This window comes from Bos mutus, chromosome 5 (assembly GCF_027580195.1).
Source record: "Bos mutus isolate GX-2022 chromosome 5, NWIPB_WYAK_1.1, whole genome shotgun sequence".
Taxonomy (NCBI): domain Eukaryota; kingdom Metazoa; phylum Chordata; class Mammalia; order Artiodactyla; family Bovidae; genus Bos; species Bos mutus.
Genome location: NC_091621.1, coordinates 13735378 through 13758376, shown reverse-complemented (window position 1 = coordinate 13758376; position 22999 = coordinate 13735378). Strand labels below are relative to the sequence as shown.

General features: G+C 36.7%; 1 protein-coding gene across 3 annotated transcripts in view; it reads right to left on the bottom strand.

Annotated features, from left to right (window-relative positions):
• The window catches only part of CDK17 (cyclin dependent kinase 17), a 111149-nt gene that overhangs the window by 26050 nt on the left and 62100 nt on the right, over positions 1-22999 (bottom strand). For all 3 annotated transcript variants that reach the window (XM_070370324.1, XM_070370323.1, XM_005898411.3), the window contains exons 2-5: positions 15873-16019; positions 11194-11358; positions 7435-7568; positions 3386-3511 (exon numbers count right to left, since the gene is read on the bottom strand). In XM_070370324.1, coding sequence (XP_070226425.1) covers positions 3386-3511; positions 7435-7568; positions 11194-11358; positions 15873-15990 — 543 coding nt within the window. In that variant the 5' untranslated portion in view covers positions 15991-16019. The remainder of the gene's footprint in view (positions 1-3385; positions 3512-7434; positions 7569-11193; positions 11359-15872; positions 16020-22999) is intronic.

Sequence of the window (22999 nt, the reverse complement as noted above, 5' to 3'; positions counted from 1 at the left end):
GGTGATTAAACCATACCTTTAGTCCCAATCTGAATATTTACTAATTCTAAAATTGATCCTAAGTACCAATCTTTAGCAACACTTGATAACCAAAGAACACTTTCAACCTGGTAATTAAATGACAAAGTTATGTTAATGAAAATGTCTTAAGCAGTGATGTAAAACTATGATGATCATAAACCTATACCAAAATCAAGCTTTAACCTTAATGTATACTAGTGAACAGTGAAAGTCGCTCAGTCATGTCCGACTCTTTGTGACCCCATGGACTATACAGTCCATGGAATTCTCCAGGCCAGAATTCTGGAGTGAGTAGCTTTTCCCTTCTCTAGGGGATCTTCCCAACCCAGGGATCGAACCCAAGTCTCCCACATTGCAGGCGATTCTTTACCAGCTCAGCCACAAGGGAAACAGAAGAATGCTGGAGTGGGTAGCCTATCCCCTTTCCAGGAGATCTTCCCTACCCAGGAATCGAACCGGGGTCTCCTGCATTGCAGGCGGATTCTTTACCAACTGAGCTATGAGTAAAGCCCCTATTGTGTACTGGTGAATGTCAAATAATAATGTGCTCATATTACACAGCATTAGGTAATTTTATTCTTTAGAAAATGCAACCAAAACAGAAGTTGTTGGCAGATAAAAATATTCCACGATACAATATATAAGAAGAAGATAAAACAACTGTTAGTGACCCAATACTCATCAATGGCTCCTTCTTCAGACCCAAAGTTTAAGAAGGTACTCAGTGCAGTCACTCAGTCGTGTCTGACTCTTTGTGACCCCATGGACTGCAGCACGCCAGGCTTTCCTGTCCATCACCAACTCCTGGAGCTTACTCAGACTCATGTCCATCGAGTTGGGGATGCCATCCAACCATCTCATCCTCTGTTGTCCCCCTTCTCCTCCTCCTCCTCCTCCTCAGTACTAAGTGGTTCCTGAGCCCTGAGTATTTTATTTTTACACAGTCCCTAGTATCTGGGCTCTACTTTCCATTTCCACATGACTACCACATCATCCTTAACTATGAATTCATTTCCCTGCCTCTAGTCTTTCTCTTGTTCTATTTGTTTACACTTTTCCTGAAGTAACAGTTATGAAACAAAAATGTGATTATGTCAGCTCTTGTTTAAATAAATGTCTCTGAGGTCCTTCTTTTTACATGGGATGAAGTCCAAACTCATTGGCCTGACAGCTGAAGCTTTTTACAGTCAACAGCAGGGGTCCCCAACCTGTGAGGAACCCAGCCCCACAGCAGGAAGTGAGCGGCTGCACAGCAGGAAGTGAGCGGCTGCACAGCAGGAGGTGAGCGGCAGGCAAGTAAAGCTTCATCTACCGCTCCCCATCTCTCACATTACCCCATGAACCATCCCCCCAATCCTGTCCATGGAAAAACGGTCTTCCACTAAATTGCTCCTTGGTGCCAAAAAGGTTGGGGACCACTGGTCTAGATCTATCCTATCCTTTCAAGGCTTATTCTTTAAAATTATTCCATATCCACCCTTTGTATCAATTATAATTTCCCCAACATACTCATATTCTCTGGGTTTTACTACATGAAGTTTCCTTTGCTTAGAACACTCTTCTAATAACTGTCAACTTGACAAAATTCCTACCCATCTTTTTAGAGCCAATTTAAGCACTATCACCTCTGTAAGCCTGTGATGTGCAAAGACATTTTACTTGCTCTTTAACTGTCCCACAGCAGTTTATATATACTTCTACACAGAACTAAAGTTATCTAAAAGAGATCCTCACATACACAATCACCTGAATTTATGTCAAGATGACACTGCAACAGGGAAAGCTATTCTTTCAAAAAGCAGTGCTGGGTCAACTGCTACACAATGGGAGACCAAGATACATAACTGACAAGAGCCTTTAATACAGAATGTATAAAGAATTCCTCACACATCAATCAGAAAAAGGCAGTCCAACAGAAGAGAAATAATAGAATTCAACACTTCAAAGAAGAGGATATTTAAATGGCCAATAAATATTAGAAAGGTGTTCAACTTAAGCCATCAAGAAAATGAAAAACAAAACGACAATGCCTGAATGCTCAGTCAGGTCTGACTCTCTGTGACCCAATGGACTGTAGCCCATTCCTCTCTGTCCATGGGATGTTCCAGGCAAGAATACTGGAGTGGGTTGCCATTTCCTACTTCAGGGGAACCACAATGAGATAACACTATACACTCATCAGAAAAATTTAAAAGTTTCTTTGAAAAAGAAGAAAACAGTACCAAAAAAAAAAAAATCATGGAGAGCAACTAGAATGGGATGTAAGATGGTATAATCACTTTGGAACCAACTTTGACAACACCTAGAAAAGCTGAACATGTGCACACAATCTATCCAACAACTCCACTCCTAGGCATGCATCCAACAGAAATGCTTATGTTAACCAAAACACATAATCAGGAATGGTGATACAAGCAATATTTGATAATAGCCAAAATTAAAAATAACATAAATGTAAACATTCATCAACAGAAGACTGAATAAAATATAGTATACTCACCAATGGAACACCATGCAACAAAAAGAACAAACGAATAACCTAACTACAGGCAATAACCCAAATGAAACTAACATTAAGTAAAAGAAGTCGACTGCAGAAGAATACATATTGGTGTACTTCTATACGTAATAGGATATTTTTGTATACTATACATATGAATTTGTATGTATATATATTTATATATATATATTTGTGCAATATATTTTATTTGTAGAAAATGTATTTGAAGCATTTGTATATTCATAATTACATAAAGTTCAAAAGTTTAAGAATAATCAGAAAAATATCAAATGCATTTTGAAAATAAATAAGAATGTATGTAAATCAAGATAAAGAAGTCTTTCTTTATATTAAACACTACAAACATAATCAAAACAGTGAAAACCATATAGGTAAAACTAATCTTTGGCATTAGAAGGCAGAGATAATGCCAAAGTTGAGGAAGGGAGAGTAGAAGTGAATAACGAAGTGGCAGGACGAGTTTTCTGGAATTTGGGGGATTTTCTTTTATTTAGCTGGATACAAGTTACACACGTATGCTAACTTCACAAAAATTCATGAAGCTCTACAATTACGTTTATGTACTTTTCTGTGTATCTAGTACATATTAACACATACTTATATACCTGGTACATATTTTGTACATCTAGCATTTATCAGTAAAATTTGCCAAAAAATAAAATAAACCTAAATTCTATTCAATATAACATCTTTAAAATGTAAAGAAGGGAAAATGACAAAATCCAGAAAACAATGTAATAAACTTTAGCTATTAACAATATAAAAATTAATATAAAATGTTTATGCCCAGAAAATCAAACAACCAGATCTAATATAGTAGGTACAGGAGACTTAAAAACTTACTAAGGAAGCTCTCCGAGACCTTCGGCTCATTGGTTGATCAAATGGTGGACTGTTTATCTGCAACTTTTCAAGATACCCATCAGGTATTCTGATATCTGCAGGCAGTGATAACCGCTTATTTAAATCCTTTTAAAAACCAAGAAAAAGAAGATCTATATAGGTAACCACAAACAGAGACGACAAGGGCATTTGACTTTTTAATTCATGAGCTCTAATAGATCATTTCTTAGCAATCAGTAACTATAAAGGTTTGTTGCAATTACAAAGGCATTTACATTAATTATAAGCAGATTCTTTATGGTCTGAGCCACTAGGGAAGCTGTAATATACCAAAAGCAAATGTATTTACTGTAAGCAAAAGTATACAATGCAATTTATTTTACAGAAATGTTCTACAACTGAGTTGAGTCCCTTCATTGATAAAATGAGCATGGAATTAATTTTGACATTATTATATCATATAGTTGCTTTTAAGTCACTAAGTCGTGTCTGACTCTTTGCAACCCTGTTGACTGCAGCACGCCACGCTCCTCTGTCCTCCACTACCTCCCAGGGGTTGCTCAAATTCATGTCCATTGAGTTGATGATGCTATCTAACTATCTTATCATCTGCTGCCCGCTTCTCCTCTTGCCTTCAATCTTTCCCAGCATCAGGGTCTCTTCCAATCAGTCAGCTCTTCACATCAGGTGGCCAAAGTACTAGAACTTCAGCATTATCCCTTCCAATGAATATTCAGGGTTGGTTTCCTTTAGGATTGACTGGTTTAATCTCCTTGCAGTCCAAGGGACTCTCAAGAGTCCTCTCCAGCACCACAATTTGAAAGCATCACTCTTCAGCGCTCAGCCTTCTTTATGATCCAACTCTCACATTCAAACATGACTACTGAAAAACCATAGCTTTGACTACATAGACCTTTGTTGGCAAAGTGATGTCTCTGCTTTTTAATATGCTGTCTAGGTTTGTCATAGCTTTTCTTCCAAGAAGCAAGTGTCTTTTTATTTCATGGCTGCAGTCACCATCTGCAGTGATTTTGGAGCCCAAGAAAATAAAATCTGTCACTGCTTCCACTTTTTCCCCTTCTATTTGCCATGAACTGATGGGACTGGATGTCATGATCTTAGTTTTTTGAATGCTGAGTTTCAAGCCAGCTTTTCCACCCTCCTCTTTCACCCTCATCAAGAGGCTTTTTAGTTCCTCGTTTTCTGCCATTAGGGTGTTATCATCTGCATATCTGAGGTCACTGGTATTTCTCCCGGCAATCTTAATTTCAGCTTGTGCTTTACCCAGTCTGGCATTTCGCATAATGTACTCTGCACATAAGTTAAAAAGCAGGGTGACAACATACACCCTTGTTGTACTCCTTTCCCAATTTTGAACCCGTCAGTTGTTCCATGTCCGGTTTTAACTGTTGCTTCTTGACCCACATGTCCTGGCAAAGGAGCTTGCATAACTCAATGAAGCCATGCCGTGCAGGGCTAACCAAGCCAGAGAGGTTATATGTAAAGAGTTGTGGTAAAACAAAGTCCAATGGAGGAAATGGCAAACCACTCCAGTATTCTTGCCAGGAGAACCCCATGAACAGCACACCATATAGTTCAGTTTAATTGCTCAATCGTGTCCAACTCTTTGCGACCCCATGAACCGCAGCACGCCAGGCCTCCCTATCTGTCACCAACTGCCAGAGTCTATCCAAACTCATGTCCATTGAGTCGGTGGTGCCATCCAACCATTTCATCTTCTGTTGTCCCCTTCTCTTCCTGCCCTCAATCTTTCCCAGCATCAGGGTCTTTTCAAATGAGTCAGCTCTTCGCATCAGGTGACCAAAGTATTGGAGCTTCAGCATCAGTCCTTCCAATGAACACCCAGGACTGGTCTCCTTCAGGATGGACTGGTTGGATCTCCTTGCAGTCCAAGGGACTCTCGAGAGTCTTCTCCAACACCACAGTTCAAAAGCATCAATTCTTCGGTGCTCGGCTTTCTTTATAGTCCAACTCTCACATCCATACATGACTACTGGAAAAACCATATAGTAGGAATAGGCAAAGTCTACCATAAAATGGGGTTGGTTTGAATAACCAATCATGTGGACATTGCATGATTTTGCATGCAACACAGTGAGATAATTGAAATATTTTATTATTGCTATGTCAGTGGAAATAAGTAAAAGGTATTTCTATTTCATTTAATTATGTGAACTGAGAGAAACAGAGATCTTGCCTATATTATCACACCAAGAAACATAAATTCTATAAAAATAAATCCCTGCTGCTGCTAAGTCGCTTCAGTCGTGTCTGACTCTGTGCGACCCCACAGACGGCAGCCCACCAGGCTTCCCGTCCCTGGGATTCTCCAAGCAAGAACACTGGAGTGGGTTGCCATTTCCTTCTCCAATGCATGAAAGTGAAAAGTGAAAGTGAAGCCGCTCAGTTGTGTCCCACTCTAGCGACCCCATGGACTGCAGCCTTCCTCCGTCCATGGGATTTTCTAGGCAAAAGTACTGGAGTGGGGTGCCATTGCCTTCTCCAAAAATAAATTCCTGCTATTAATAATAAATCAGGAGATAAAATTGAGATGTGTAGAAATCGTACACAGATTTATTGGGAAATATATGGCTTAAGTATCAAAATATATCATGTTCTCAACTATTGAGAAAATAATAATTCTCCCAAGTTAGTTTTATGTTTTACATCACTCTAAAAAAATCACAGTAAGATTATTCTTGGAACAAAACATTTAAAATTTATCTAGAAGAATAAATAGAAAGCAATATCCAAAAACATTCTAAAATAAATAAAAATATATGTGTGGGTATGGGGGTCTTTCCAGATATTAAAGTATACAATATCAAGAGTGTGTCACCTTTGGGGGAGAATACAGCTCAATGTCCAGATATAGATCCTAGTATTAAATAAAACTTTTAAACCTATAATAAAGAAAATCATACATATGGTGAAGAGAAATAAATAATTTTATTACTATTGTGATGTAATTTATACAGTGATATGAACAGTTATCATGAGTGTGAGTGAGCTCCGGGAGACAGTGAAGGACAGGGAAGCCTGGCGTGCTGCAGTCCATGGAGTCGCAGAGTCGGACACGACCGAGTGACTAAACAACAATGAACAGATATCAAGTTGATTTCCAGAGCTGAAGATGGTATTTACCATTTAAAAACTGGTATTGTTTTGCATAACTGATTCAGAAGCAATCTTTGATCAGCAAAAATGCAATCAACCAAGAGGGCAAATACCCTAATCATCAATACCTCAACAGCACTGAAGAAAATAACAACATTCTTATTTCAAAATGTGCTCAATTTTCTAGATAAAATTATTTTTAATCTATAGTATACACATGAAAATAATATTCATAATCAACTTCTGTCTTCAAGGTTATACACAACATTGACAGAGAGAAGGAAATGAGCTTTTCATTCTTTCACATGGAGAAATAACTTAACATGTGCTACAGAGATTAGTAGGTATAATAAACCAAAAAAGGAAGTGATATCCATATTCATAATATAAAGCAAGGAAAAAAAGCTGGTGCTTATTTTTTGTATACTTTTTGAAATCTGAAAATATTTATAAAATCTGAAGTACCTAGATGAATCTCAAAAATATTAATTAGGGAGCAGTCTCTCAGAACTGTCTGAGATGCTGCCTCCCAGGCTGTAGTCCTCATTTTGCCCCAAATAAAGCTTAACTCACAACTCTCAAAAAAAAAAAAAAAAATTAAAATATTTTCTAAAAGGAAGACTTTCCCTAATGTATCATCTTGGATTTCTGAAACTTTTGAAAATTCAAATTTCCCTTACAAAGACTCTACATAGTATTTTGCAGAATGTTTAAGTATAATTACTGTATATGTGCCTTGGTATAATAGATAATTAGGAAAAAATATTCACAGACTAGTTTTTATTAATGTGAAGAAACAACTTTCTTAGAGGTGTCATTGCTGTCATGAAAATTTTCAAATAGGCATTTATTCTTATGTATTTATACACACAAACACAGGCATATTTGTTTTTTTTTTTAAAAAATGGTACCTCTATTGAGATCCGCCTATGTATACGATTTCTAAGACAAACACCCGTAGGTGACTGGACTTCATCAGATGATGTCCCAGAAGCTTGGTCACTCTCGCCATCTGATCCCATTTTTAGATTTTCATGAACAATATCTGTATCAGAAAATGAAATATTATTTATCTTAGAAGAGATGTATTAAATTCTACAGAATCACATAATTTATTATCTCTACATGTAAGATGTAGACAGCCAACAGCCAAAAATCATAGCATAAAAGGTCTTTTACATTCTGGGTACCACAGGTGTGCAGTTAATAAAAACTGCACATTTAGGACAAATGTCCTAAAACAGTAGTATTAAATCCTCTTATGCTCTAAGATTATAAAAAGTTATTTTTAAAAAACTAACATTCAAGTTATTAGCAAGAGTTGAATAATAAAATTAGAGACCAAAAATAACACTTGACGATTATTTAGTCAGTTCTCGTATTTTCCAGATGTAGAAACTGAGACTTTGAAAGGTTAAACGACTTTCAAAGGTCACAGAGCTTAGAGGCAGAGCCAAAATAGAAACCTGAACTTTTATTTAGTTTAGTATTCTTTCCATTTAATAATGTGCCATTGGGTCATATCAAGATGAACTGGTTCTTTGCATAGTCTTTAAAAAAACTGTTTTACAGTTGCTAATGTAGCTCCCCATCCCCAAGTGTTAAAAAAACAATTCAAAAAAGTATTCACTGAGTACTGATTTTGTATAACTACAAATACAGTACCACAAAATCTACGGGGGCAAAAACATATTTCACTTACAATGCAAGGTAAATTATGATTTTTTTAAATAAGAATAAAAGTTAAATGGGAGTAGAGGGTAGGGAGATTAATTCCTTTTATACCTGCTCTTATATTTACATTGGTCAATCACCTTCTAATTCATCGAGCCAGAGTAGCCCACCAGAAACATATGCTAGATCTCATACACATCTCTTTCCATGGGTCCTCTCCACAGAATTATTCACTCCCCCAAAAGTATCATGTTCTTCCACACTGAAGTGCTTTAGCAAGCTTTTTATTTTTTCTTATCTGTAAGAGGTTATTTCTTCATTTTATCAATGTGGTGAATTCATTCTTCAACAGTATGCTCATATGCCATCAGGTCTTTTCTATCTCAGACACAAATGAACACTGTGCCCACACCTAGCACACCAACTGTGTTGAAGAGCAGTTTTTGGTTCATGTGATTTTATATCAAGCTATGAGATCCCCTGGGGGCAGAATCTGACTTATTTGCTTTTCTAGTCCTAGAACCGAACTAAATTTGTTTAGTAAGTAGCTCAACAAATACTACACTGATTTAAACACTTACTAAAAAAGAAAAAGAAAAAATCAAAGTATGGACCAGACAACTGAACCTTTTCTTTCAAATGAAATGTTATATGAAATATCAACATGTAAAATAAATAAGAATAGTATTTTACAACTACAAATTTGAACTTCTAGTTATTTACTTACAAAAATATGAGAACTATTTAAATTAACAAAAAAACTGAACTCCAGGGTCTCATCAAATCAGTCTTAGATTTCATACATTTCTGTATTTTGTCTTGGTAATACATTATTGGGAAAATTCTTATTCACACTGATAAGCAGCTGCAAAAATAACAGTTTTTAATAGACCAATATGTAATTTAAGAATACAGTTTAATGACACATTTCTGGAGAAATTTTATACTGAACAAAAAATTAATTTGGCAGTAGAAGTCAATGTACTGGGTGATTGATTCCTAATCTGATGGTATTAAAGACATCTGAGACCAAGCACTCTTTTCTACCACTCTTCAAAAATGTTAAAGGTAATTTAATCGTGTCTTCCAAAAATCTATAAATCTTCCTCAGAAAATGCTGAATATACTTTAAAATGTATAGCTGAGTTTGCCTGATGGCATGCTTAATACCCAGGAAGCAGAGACAGAGAACTGAAGGTCCAAAATTTTTATGTAAAAATTGACTTGTTACTTTCTTTGGAGGGGTTTCTGATCTTGGTAAGAGTGTGCCTGGATTTAGCCACCACAGTGAAATAAAAGATGAAGCCTTGGGTGTCCCACTTGAAAATGAGAGCTTTCTGTAGAAAGGCAGATGACTCTCAAAAGAGCTACATCTTCAGTAAAAGGTAGACTTAAAAACAGAAATCTGCTCTCCCACATGAGGACTACAAAGGAGTTTATCAATTTCAGACTATGAGTAAATACTTGGTAGCATCTGACTCAACCAAGAAACACCTCATGTCACTAACAAGCTAGTTCCGACATGAATACCAGTTGGTATCTTCACTTCCATCAATAAGAAAAGAGTGAAGCAATGAAGCCTTATGTCAAGACTTCATTCATTTGTCACCAGTATGAGCAACTTCTTTTCTGAATCAGATAATAATTCTTAAGTAATAGAAGAACTTACTTAAGAAATTACTTCTCAAATGGCTCATTTTTGTATAATTCACAATGTTAACAGCTACAGACAGACATAACCCACTTTAAAATTTAATCTGCATTACTAATATTTTCAACATCACTTTAAGTTTAGACCAAGGATCAGTATATATGACCTGTTTTTGTATGGCCCTGAGCTAAAAATGGTTTTGGCATCCTTAACAGATTATTTTAAAAAGATGACATGCAACGGACCATATATGGCCCACAAAATTTGAAAAAATTTTTACAGCGTGAACCTTTATAGAAAAAGTTTGCCAACCCCTAGTCTAGACAATCAAGAGAACAACAAATTAAGCCCTGATCTGAAGTGTTTTCCAATTTCTGTGAGGGTAAATACTCCCTTTGTGGCCAAACCTCAAGCTACCAGTATGGTATCACTGAACACCTGGTTGGGTAATATGAACACCATGACGTTAGTATTTTTGAGTATTCAGATATAGGAGAAATATCCCCAAAGCGTAGCAGGCAACAGTTAACTGTAGTAAAATAATTAGGACAATTTATTACCTAGTTTTTTAATTTGATTTACTTAATTGTAAGTTTATATAATTTAAATTTCAATAATGGCTATGATTAACAATCAGCTTAAATTTTCTGAAAATTTAACAATCATCTCTCATGAACCAGTCTGAGACACAGACAAAAACCTCTGTAGACAAGCTCATCCTCTCAAAATTAACACATAAGAAAATAATCTGTGGGTTGATACCATGGCAAGATTAAGTAGATAAAGAAACAAGCAGAATAAAACCTTCAGAAACTTCAGTAAATATAATTATGTCATGAGTCTATAAAATAATATTTAAAATTATTTAAAAAACAAAACATGATAAGAAAGCATAAAAAAAAAAGACCAGAGAAATAAACAGAAACTTGCAGACATATATTTTTCTTAGATTTAAAATGACACAAAGACAAGAATAACAACTCAGGTAATAATCATATATACTAATTATTGCAGTTAGCTATCAAAAAGTGATAATCTGGAGTTACTGAGGTATGACCCCAAATTAAGCACCATCTCAAACTGCTATTCATCCTGAAATTTTACATCTACCTCTTCAGGGCTCTATCTTCTTTCTGGTGAACAGGTTTTCAAACATTACTCCTCCTTAGTGTCAGCACTACTGCCTGTCCAGAACCTTCCAGTTTTCTGCTCTCTCTCCTATTCCCTTGATTTTTACCTTACAAGAAAAAACTAGATAATAAAGGCGGGCAGACTTGCATACAGCTGAAACCTAGCTATGGACATAACCCACAGTCAGAAAAATTTTAAAAAGCAGATACATTACCTAATCTGCTTCCATTTCTGGGCATTGCCATGAAGGAACCAAGGCTTCCTCCAATAACGCTATGTGGTCTCCGCAGTGGGGGCTTCTTAAAGGACCCTGTGTACTGGTGGAGGAAGGAATGCATACTGTGCGAGGTTGGAGGCCTGCCATTCTTCACGATAGGCTCTGCAGTTCCCAGTATCCAAAAATCATTCCATTAATAGCCCAAGATCCAGGATGACATGAAAAGGATTGAGAAAGCAAAAAAGAAAACAAAAGATTATGATAGAGATCATTACATTTAACCTTATTTCTTTGGCTATGCATATAAAGTACTAGAATTAAAATAATTTCTATGAAAAATACTTACAGAAAATACTATTTGGAACTGATCCAGTAACTTAAAGATCCACTTTTAAAAATTTACTTTTTGATTGGAGGATAAGTAAGTGTTAGTTGCTCAGTTGCTCTCTGCGATCCCATGGACTGCAGCCCACCAAGCTCCTCTGTCCATGAGATTTTTCCAGGCAAGGATACTGGAGTGGGTTGCCATTTCCTTCTCCAGGGGATCTTCCCAACCCAGGGATCGAACCCAGGTCTCCTGCACTGCAGGCAGATTCTTGACCGACTGAGCTACAAGGGAAGCCCCAAATGGAGGATAGTTGCTTTATAATGTTATATTGGTTTCTGCCATACAATATAAGTCAGCCATAAGTGCGTGTGTGTGTATGTGTGTATATATTTAAATGTCCCCTCTCTCCTGAACCTCCCCTCCCACTCCTCTCTGAGTCCCACCCCTCTGTTTTTAATACAATTGAAATTGGTTAGCAATCACAAAGCTACTAATATAGCCCACAGGTTTCTGATCTGTTTAATACATCTCAAAATTGTTTCCATAATTCTAACATTTACTGACTGCCTCATATATGCCTTATGATTAGGATTGCTGTAGAATATAAAAGCAGAGAAGGCAATGGCACCCCACTCCAGTACTCTTGCCTGGAAAATCCCATGGACGGAGGAGCCTCGTAGGCTGCAGTCCATGGGGTCACTAAGAATCGGACACGACTGAGCAACTTCACTTTCACTTTTCACTTTCATGCACTGGAGAAGGAAATGGCAACCCACTCCAGTGTTCTTGACGGGAGGATCCCAGGGATGGGGGAACCTGGTGGGCTGCCATCTATGGGGTCGCACAGAGTTGGACACAACTGAAGCGACTTAGCAGCAGCAGCAGTATATAAAAGACACAATCCTGGCCTGAAATAACTATATCCCTGTTTGCTAGACATTCAAAAAAGTATGTCAAGTTAGTAAATAAAACAGAAGTACTTAAGTACGTATCAACATAGAGGTTCTGAAATTACCCCCAATTTAGAATTTTTCAATAGTTTACAAAGAAAAAAATCACAGATCTAAAACCATGCAGAAACATTACAAAAATATAACACTTAAAAAGAGCAGGTGACTCAGATCCACAGAACAAGACCAAGGCATGGGCTTGGGAAAAATGAGCCTAGAAGGCCACTTAGTCTCTGCCTCTACTAATAATGGCTCTCTGAAGGGAGGAGAGAGACGGAGGATGGGACAAAACAATCCTCAAGGACCCCACAGGCCTAGGTCATCTACTCTGGATAAAACACCAGACTAGAGGTAGGGGAAGTGCATAACTAGTAACGCCGAACATCGGTCCGTGCCCGTGCCTGGATGTATATTCCCTGATGGTAGCTAGCTGATCAAAGACTGGGGATCCTAACTTAAGCCGAGCAAAATGAACAGTGACTTAATAATGAATGGGGGCAAAAACATATTTCACTTACTAGTATACAAATGACTACCATTAGTAGTTTTTGAAAGCTATGTATGTAGTAAATATATAGGAAACTACACTGGTACAGGAGGGGAGAAACGGCGAACAGAAAGCTAAAAGTGAGAAAAGAATCAATAATTCCTGGATTTTTAGCTTTAAGTGGTTTAGGTTAAGCGAGGAAAGCTGGAGAAGACGCTGATTTGGGGGGAGGGAATCAAGATTTGTGGTCTGGTCATATTAAGTTTAAGATTCTTATTAAATGTCTATGTGAAGAAGCCAAATAAGCATTTGGAAATGAATCTAAAGATTCAGACAAAAATCCTGACTAGAGAGACAAATTTAGGTGTAGTCAGCATGTACACAGTAGCTGAAGTCATGAGACTAGATGAGGTCAATTACTCAAATATTTCAAGATTATGACAGCAATTAACTAGGCAGTTCAGTAGGATAATAATATTCTATATCTTTAAAAGTAGTGGAAATCTTTAAGGCATTATGCTAAATTTATCATATGCATTATAATTTTTCTAAGATTTTGAGAGTATTATTTCCATTTATGTGTACTTTCTCATTCGTTTTATTCTAGGATATGCACGAGAGTCACTTGCCTACATATAATGCAAGAGAGAGTATTCTGTTGGTACAAGCGACTGAATAAGAGACAAGAGATCAAAAACTGGTTCAAAGGTAGTTTACTTAGGAAATTCATAACCTATATTCTTCCTCAAGTTAGCATTGCCTCTACATGGTTAGGCAAAGACCACTTGTTTCACAAACTGGTTATACAGCGTGTGAAGAGATCATTTAAAAAATATAGTCTATCTCTTCTCATTTGTTAAATTATATTCAGACAGACGGTATGTGTTACTGATCTTAGGAGCTTTTTACCGTCTAAGATAAATTCCATAAAGAAAGAGTATGTTGGAACCAGCTATCAAGCTTTGATAGATGACCAGAAAGGTATTGCATCTTTGTGAAAACTGTCCCGTGTTCTTTATACACAGGGAATAAACAATAACAGATTATAATTCAGAGATAGCCTACGCTACCATCAATCTCTGCAACTGAAGACGAATCAATGTCTATTATGACACCTTCAAGTATTACTTCAAGTAATTTGAGAAATTTATAGAGGAAACTGAGTAGTTTCTATTTTTCTCTTCTTTACTAATTTTAATGTTACTATTAGAATAAAAATAAATTTTAATAAACTATATTTTACTTCAAATTTTTTTAAATATTTCACCATTCACTATAAGTTAAGCATGTAATTTTAAGACAGTTATTACTAAAGTATTCCAGAAAATATGCCATGAGTCAAAAATGTTAATTAGCTCTCCAAAAAGTATGTACATTTTCTTTGACTCACACTTTTTTTTTTAAAGAAGATGTTTGTCTTGTAGTCAAATTCCTATCAAGAATGTATCCCAGAAACCATCCATGAAGAGTATTCTGTGCCTACTTTACTTCTGAGTATCACTGGCAGATAGCTAGCAATACTCATGGAGCCCAAGAATGAACATACAGAGCTTAATTAATATCAAGAATTCAAGGATATCAGAGAGATTTAAGGATTTTTCTCCTGGCAAGAGGAGTAGAAGACATAATAATATCAGCTTTGAGATTTGATTCAAATCTCAAATGTAAAATATCTCCCTCCTACATATAAGTAAATTATACCCAAATTATTAAATTTTCTACCCAACTCATCAATGTTTCCCCTCCTGTATTATGAGCCAGATAACCTTAAGTAAAATAACGACACTCTGAAGAAAACAGTATAAAGAAGCTTGGGTACGATACATTACTTACCCAGAGTCATACACTATTAAGTATATAAATGTATATTCCAAATTCCAATCCATAACTTTTAACTTAACATCCAGAGCGCTTTTCATTATATCTTTCCCTCTCTCACATTTCAGCTAAAGGGGATAAAGAAATTCCTGATTCCACCCACGGCCACAAATCTCTAACAGGAAAGTTTCAGGCAGAGGCAAGGAAGGCTTTTCCAAAGAATCTGCACATTATGACACACGGGCAGCATTCCGGTAAGCTCCTTCCCTATTATTATGACATCCCTAGGGCTATTTCAGTTTTGAATATGTAGCCTTATTCTATAATTTCATCAGGATTTTGCATTATAATGCGTTCAATTTAACAAATCCTTTTTATTTTAAATTAACATCTGTGTACTAACTACACTATAAAAAAACTGCCAAACTTGTGGAATATTATATGCTTATCTTACTCTCAATACTAAAGAGCTCTCAATACTATGGATACATTCTTTGGTCAACATAAAATAAGAAAATAGTATGATTCAGTCATGTGAAAACCTTGTGGTCTACGTGGACAGTCAATATGCATACATAATGTTATAAATCTGTGATGAAGTCTCAAACAGAAACTTCACAAACTTTTTTTCCTGGACGCACCACGCAGCATGTGGGATCTTAGTTCCCTGACCAGGGATGGAACCCGAGACCTTGGCAGTGAAAGTGCTAAGTCTTAATCACTGGACGGACAGGGAATTCCCTGGAATTTCACAAACTTACTGTGCACTTCTAAGGTGTATTAACTTTAGTTATAAGAATAACAAAAATATTTAAATGTTAATTTAAAAGTAGGTACTTAACTAGGACATTACTATACAAAGCATTGTTATTTAAGAACCACTGCAGTGTCAGAGACCAGGTAGAGTAACACTGTTTAAGAATGGAACATTCCAGTAAGCAAGCGAAAGTTACTGAACTAGGGAAGGAGGCAAAGAAATAAACAAAAGGAAGCTTATTAGGAACTTACCAGGAAAGTAAACGTACATAGGATTTATAAAGCAAATCAAGGGAGAGGCATCTGTCCTTCCCACCCCACTCACCCAAATATTTACCATTATCTTTGCTGCTGTTTTCTTCAATAGTCATTTGCTCAGCCAATTCAGATAACGATTCATCAATAGTCTGGCTTCCTCGAAGCGTGAGGGATAGCCTTCTCTTAAATTTTTTCATCCTATCAACTGAATGTGACTTGAAAAATCCTGAAAGAGAATAGAATGAACACAAGAGTAAAGCTATGAATATCTTACTGCTCAAGAACAATGTTTTTCTGCGTTTACTGGGAATCTTCAAAATAAGTATAAAGTAAGAATTCTCACGTGCCTCAAACATCACAAAATCTAGCCTCTTCCTTAAAAAGATCCATTCATTTTGATTAATGCCATATGTATATAGCATCATCAGAAGAGCAAGAATTCTACAAAACTAAAGATTGACATTTTAAGCATCACAATTAAACTTAGAAGGATTAGAAATTTTCCTAAAATGAACTCTCTAAAAGCCACTTCAGTGAAAATATATTATTATTTTGATGTGTCAGTTCCATCATTATATCAATCATCGTATTGCAATCAGTGGTATCTTTAGATACAACTGAGGAGATAAGACAGATGAAAGCAATGAAGCAGGGAGAGAATAAAGAATGAAGTCTGACAATTTATTAAACAGCACCAGCAGAAATTTTCTTTTTTAAGTTCTTATTTAGCCAATATATTGGGGTTCTGTTCCCCCACCCCATCCCATCAGTTGTCAGGAGTCTCTTCCTATTATCATAACAATGCCAAATTTTAGAAAGAAAAAAAATAAAGTCTAATTAACAGGTTTCAAAATGCCTACTCCGTAAAACTATTCTTATCTCTTAATTCATTTAGCCTTCCTAATTCTAAAGAGTAGACTATACTATCCCAATATCACAAATAAGCAAACAGGCCCAAAGAAGTTCCTTGACTGAAAGCAAACAATTGATGACGTAAGTGAGATTTAAAACTAAGATTATCATTTCTGAAATCAAGATGTATCACAATTAATGCAATGTCAATTACAACTGATAGCTTTCTCTTTTCTGAGTTGTACATATACCAATGGTACAATTCATAGTGGAGTCTTAGATATGATTAAACAAGGTACTGGTTGCCAAAATCAAGTCCTCAATTATTTACCCATAACTTCTTTTCTAATTTACAGTCTTAACTGTTGGAGAAGGAAATGGCAACCCACTCCAGTATTCTTGCCTGGAGAATCCCATGGACAGAGGAGCCTGGCAGGCTACAGTCCACAGGGTCACAAGAGTCAGCCACGACTTAGCAACTAAACCAATTTACCAGATTACCAAGCATATTACAACCATTAGCCCAACTAAAAGTAAGAATGTTCTAACACTACTATGTTAAAATACCTGTTTAACCACCTAGCGCTGGATATCTATTTTGAATTGGCAAGTATTTTGCTTACTTTTTCATTCCAGGGCTTTACTCCAAGTAGCTGAGTGTGCTAAACAAGCTACATAAGGTATTTATAATGAATAATTTTTGTCTGCTCAAAGGCTGGGGGGAGGGTATCAAATACAAATTTGTAAGTAATATTATGTTTTACCAATTCTGTTTTACATTCTTAAAGATAAATTACTGTTGCTGAATATTTTCTACTATCTTCCAGTTGACTAATCCTCTTTTCAGCTGTGTCTAAACTACAGTTAAACTGATCTATTGGGTTCTTAATTTCAGTTACTCTATTTTCAGTCCTTTATTCTTAATTGATTCCTTTCTATAGATTCAAGTTCTCCAGTGAACTTCACCATGCTGTCAATTTTCATGACTAGGTTAGTTACAGAATTTTAAAGCTCTTGCTATAGCTCCAGAATTACATAACCTATGAATAATCTGTATAACCTGTTTCTACTGCTGGTTTTCTTCCATTGGTCCTATTGCATGCATAGTAATTTTTTTTTTTTACAGAATACTACACATTGTATGTGAATGACTACATGAAAATACTTAGGAAAAAATGTAGAAGCTCTGGATGATGTTTTCTTCTTCTAGAAAGGATTTAATTTTTTTTCCACCTGCTCTTCCAGAGTAAGAGCAGACCACCTCAGTCCAATTAGGAACACAGCAGGTTTGAGACTGAGTTTCAGATACAGTAAAGACTAGCCTACTTCTGCTTGCTTCCACTCAGTGTGGCCTTTCAAACAATGCCAGCTGCAAACCTAGGACAAAAACAACAGCAAAATCTACTGAAAGCTCCACTCAACTCCCTCAAGTCATATTTTGCTCACCTCTCATACACTGCTCAATTTTATCTTATCCCAAAGAGCTTAAGAGGTAGAAAATATTTCAAGAGGAAACCCAGCACAGAGTATCTCTCTCTCCTCTCTTGAATCTTTACTCCTGAAGTCTTGACTGACTCAGAATCTCTACAATGCCTTCAAACTATACTTCTTCTTCCCTAGTCTAATAAGGAGCCTTGGTGGTGGTTTAGTTGCTAACTCCTGTCCGACTCTTGCGACCCTATGAACTATAGCCTGCCAGGCTCCTCTGTCCGTGGGATTCTCCAGGCAAGAATACTGGAGTGGGTTGCCATTTCCTTCTCCAGGGAATCTTCCCAATCCATGAATTGAACCAGGGTCTCCTACATTGCAGGCAGATTCTTTGCCAACTGAGCTACGAGGGAAGCCCCTGATAAGGAAGGAGCCTTCGTTTGATACTAATTCCTCTCATCACAGACAGAAATGGAAGTTTAGATATGGATTAGATGGAGATAATACATATTTTAACAAACAAGGTGAATTTATAGGAGGCAGTCAGTAAACTCAAAGATTGATTCCAATTAAGAAATCTGTAACTATAAAGCTCTCCTAAATGTTAGATTCTTTACTTTTCAAAGTCAGTCTTCATTTAGCTCTACCCTGAGAGTCAGTAATCTATGCTATTTGTTTAAAAAACAATAGTATTTAAGGTGAATTGAGCTATTGCCAATCTCATCTACCCTTTAGTTTCTTTAGGAATTTATACTAGAGACACACCCTTCCTTTGTAAAGCTCCAGAATCACCCTGTGCAATAATGGGCTAATTCTGCAAGCTTGGGGGGTCAAACTCTACATTCCAAAGAGGGATCACTTAAGACTAGCTCCTGGAAGATAACCTCTGACTCCTGCAATATACTGCCTGATAAATTTCTTTGTATAGCTGAAATCTTGGGCCATACCCAATAATTTATATTAACAATGTAAATTATGGTAAATCCTTTTGTATGCCTGTCAGTTTGACCTCTGGGGAGAGAAAGAATAAGGGAAGCTGGAGACTGAGTAAAGACAGTCATGTAGGTACTTCCATGCTTCAGTCGCTCAGTCGTGTTCACTCTTTGAGACCCCATGAATCGCAGCACGCCAGGCCTCCCAGTCCATCACCAACTCCCGGAGTTCACTCAGACTCACGTCCATCGAGTCAGTGATGCCATCCAGCCATCTCATCCTCTGTCGTCCCCTTCTCCTCCTGCCCCCAATCCCTCCCAGCATCAGAACTGACCCCTAAAAAAACCCTCTGCACTCCAAGATTCAGGTAAGCTTCCCTGGTTAGCACCACTCTGACATGTCATACAAGACAATTGGAAGAATGAAGCACTGTCATGCAACTCCACTAGGAGAGAATAACTGAAATTCACACCTTGTTTCTCTTGGACTCTGCCCTACATACCCTTTCCCCTTTGCTGACTTTAAGTATTTTTTCCCTCTAATAAAACATAATCATACGCTTAACAGCTTTTTTAAAATCTCTATGCCCTTTTGCAAATTATCAAGCATGACAGTATCCTAGGAACCCTCAACACATACTCCTTCAAGAAATCTGCGTACCCAAACAAAAAGCCCTAAGAGCTACTCACTCACAATTACCAATTTTTTGACTCCAATTTTCTCAAACACAGTCACATGGTTACTAATGTCTAATCATACAAACACCACCACTTGAGAATCTTACACACCATTTCTGAAAATTTGCTGACCATGTACCTGCCTCTTATTTCAGATGACAATAAAGAATAAAAAAAACTATAACAGATGTGTTATTATGGAATTAATTCACATAACACAGAAACAACCCATTCTGACCATTTGAAAAGTAGACAATCCAAACTCCCTTGTACTATAAGTAAAAAATACACACTGGATTTTAAAGACTTAGTAGTTTAAAAGAATGTAAGAAAAAATCTTTATATGCATAATGATTTTTTAAAATTCTAGATATATTTAGTTAAATAAAATGTATATCAAGAACTAATTCTACTAACTGAATATGCCTGCAAAATACTTTAAAAATCCAGTATGGTGCTTGCATTGTATTTCTATTGGGATACTGCCAATATAGAGCTTGAAGTAAATTTTGGTGGTTTTAAGTGGGTACCAAAAAGGGGGATGGAAGAAAATCACATAAGCCTTAACATTTTCTTCATACAATGCTTTCTGAACAAAATAGTAAGAGAAACTCTATGTGTTTATAACTTAGAATAGTAGGCATTTCCATCAAGAGTGGAGAAAATTCTAGTCTATAAAATAACTTTATATGTATTTTCTAATCTGTCAGGATTAAGAAAGACATTTCTAATTCATATTAGTAAGAGAAAAGACACTTCATAATAAAACACATCACAGCCTCAAAAAGGTCCTATTTTTATCTTCCATGCTGTAACGGTAACCTTTTAATTAAGTCACAATGATCAGTAAACACGGATGTTAAAGAATTTCATTAACACTGCCTAGATCATTATTAAAGAAAAAATACTCCCAAATTAAAGATTTACCAACATTTCTAATTATCTTTGAGTTGTGCATACCAACCTTTTCCCCCATTAGCCTGATGACAAAAATACATACAATGCTATAATAAAACACCTTTTGCGAAGTAAAAATTACTATTTACATTAACTACTATAATAAAGCAATGCTAAATTACTGATTTCATAAAACCAAAACCCTCAAGAGATGGGATAAAATATTTTTTCTGTTTTAGCAAAAACTTTTATTTGGAATTGTGAGGATCTTTCAGTTCAGTTCCGTCGCTCAGTCGTGTCCGACTCTTTGCGACCCCATGAATTGCAGCACGCCAGGCCTCCCTGTCCATCACCAACTCCCGGAGTTCACCCAGACTAATGTCCATCGAGTCGGTGATGCCATCCAGCCATCTCATCCTCCGTCGTCCCCTTCTCCCCCTGCCCCCAATCCCTCCCAGCATCAGGGTCTTTTCCAAGGACTGGAGTTTCAGCTTTAGCATCATTACACCATCACTTTTATGAAGATTAAGATATGGTAAGAATGTGATTTAGAGTGAATGCTTAAATATTTAGTTTTATATTTAATTCATGCCACTGAAAAACTATTTTTACCTTAGAAGTAAATGTGTTGTGATTTAAAATTAACCCTAAATAAAAACTCTGCAACTGTTTGGTTTTAATATTTTTAAGACCCATCTATAGAGAGAACAATTATTTTCAAATTGTTACTGAAATTATTATTGTTATTGAACAATTATTTTCAAAATCAAATTTCAGCCTAAGTATTACTGTTACTCTTTAGAGGGCTCTTTCCTGACCGCCTCTATTCCTTTCTTTTTTACTCACAGCACTTAACACAAATATACAAATACATAAATACATTTATATTCCATTCAAATATGTGTGCATGTATAATACAAAACAACTTTCATGCCTTTCTAGCTGTCAAAAAGATCTCCAGTTTTTTGCCATAGCTAGATCAAAATTTTAAAGGTAAGTAAACAAGTGGACAGGGACAGGGAAGCCTGGCGTGCTGCAGTCCATTGGGTCACAAAGAGTCAGACACGATTGAGTGACTGAACTGAAATAACTGGGACCTGATTAACTTAAAAGCTTTTGCACAGCAAAGGAAACTATAAGCATGGTGAAAAGACAACCCTCAGAATGGGAGAAAATAGCAAATGAAACAATGGACAAAGGATTAATTTCCAAAATATACAAGCAACTCATACAACTCAATATTAGAAAAACAAAAAACCCAATCAAAAAGTGGGCAAAAGACCTAAACAGACATTTCTCCGAAGAAGAGAACAAACACATGAAAAGATGCTCAATATCGCTCATTATTAGAGAGATGCAAATCAAAACTACAATGAGAAAACACCTCACACCAGTCAGAATGGCCATTATCAAAAAGTCTACAAACAATGCTGGAGAGGGTGTGAAGAAAAGGGAACCCTCTTGCACTGTTGGTGGGAATGTAAATTGATACAACCACTATGGAAGATGGTATGGAGATTCCTTAAAAAACTAGGAATAAAACCAACATATGACCCAGCAATCCCACTCGTAGGCGTACACCCTGAGGAAACCAAAACTGAAAAAGACACACATACCCCAATGCTCACTGCAGCACTATCTCCAATAGCTAGAACATGGAAGCAACCTAGGTGTCCACTGACAGACGAATGGATGAAGAAACTGTGGTACACATACACAATGGAATATTACTCAGCCATAAAAAGGAACACATTTGAGTCAATTCTAATGAGGTGGATGAAGCTAGAGCCTATTATACAGAGTGAAATAAGTCAGAAAGAGAAAGAGAAATAACCTATCAGTTCAGTTCAGTCGCTCAGTCGTGTCCGACTCTTTGTGACCCCATGAATCGCAGCACGCCAGGCCTCCCTGTCCATTGAGTCAGTGATCCATCCAGCCATCTCATCCTCTGTCGTCCCCTTCTCCTCCTGCCCTCAATCCCTCCCAGCATCAGAGTCTTTTCCAGTGAGTCAACTCTTCGCATGAGGTGGCCAAAGTACCGGAGTTTCAGCTTTAGCATCACTCCTTCCAAAGAAATCCCAGGGCTGATCTCCTTCAGAATGGACTGGTTGGATCTCCTTGCAGTCCAAGGGACTCTCCAGAGTCTTCTCCAACACCACAGTTCAAAAGCATCAATTCTTCAGTGCTCAGCTACACTAATGCATAAATACAGAATCTAGAAAGATGGTACCAAAGAATTTACTTGCAGGGCAGCAGTGGAGAAACAGACATAGAGAATAGACTTATGGACATGGAGAGAGGGGAGGAGAGGGTGAGATGTATGGAGAGAGTAACATGGAAACTTACATTACCATATGTAAAACAGATAGTCAATGGGAATTTGCTGTATGTCTCAGGGAACTCAAACAGGGGCTCTGTA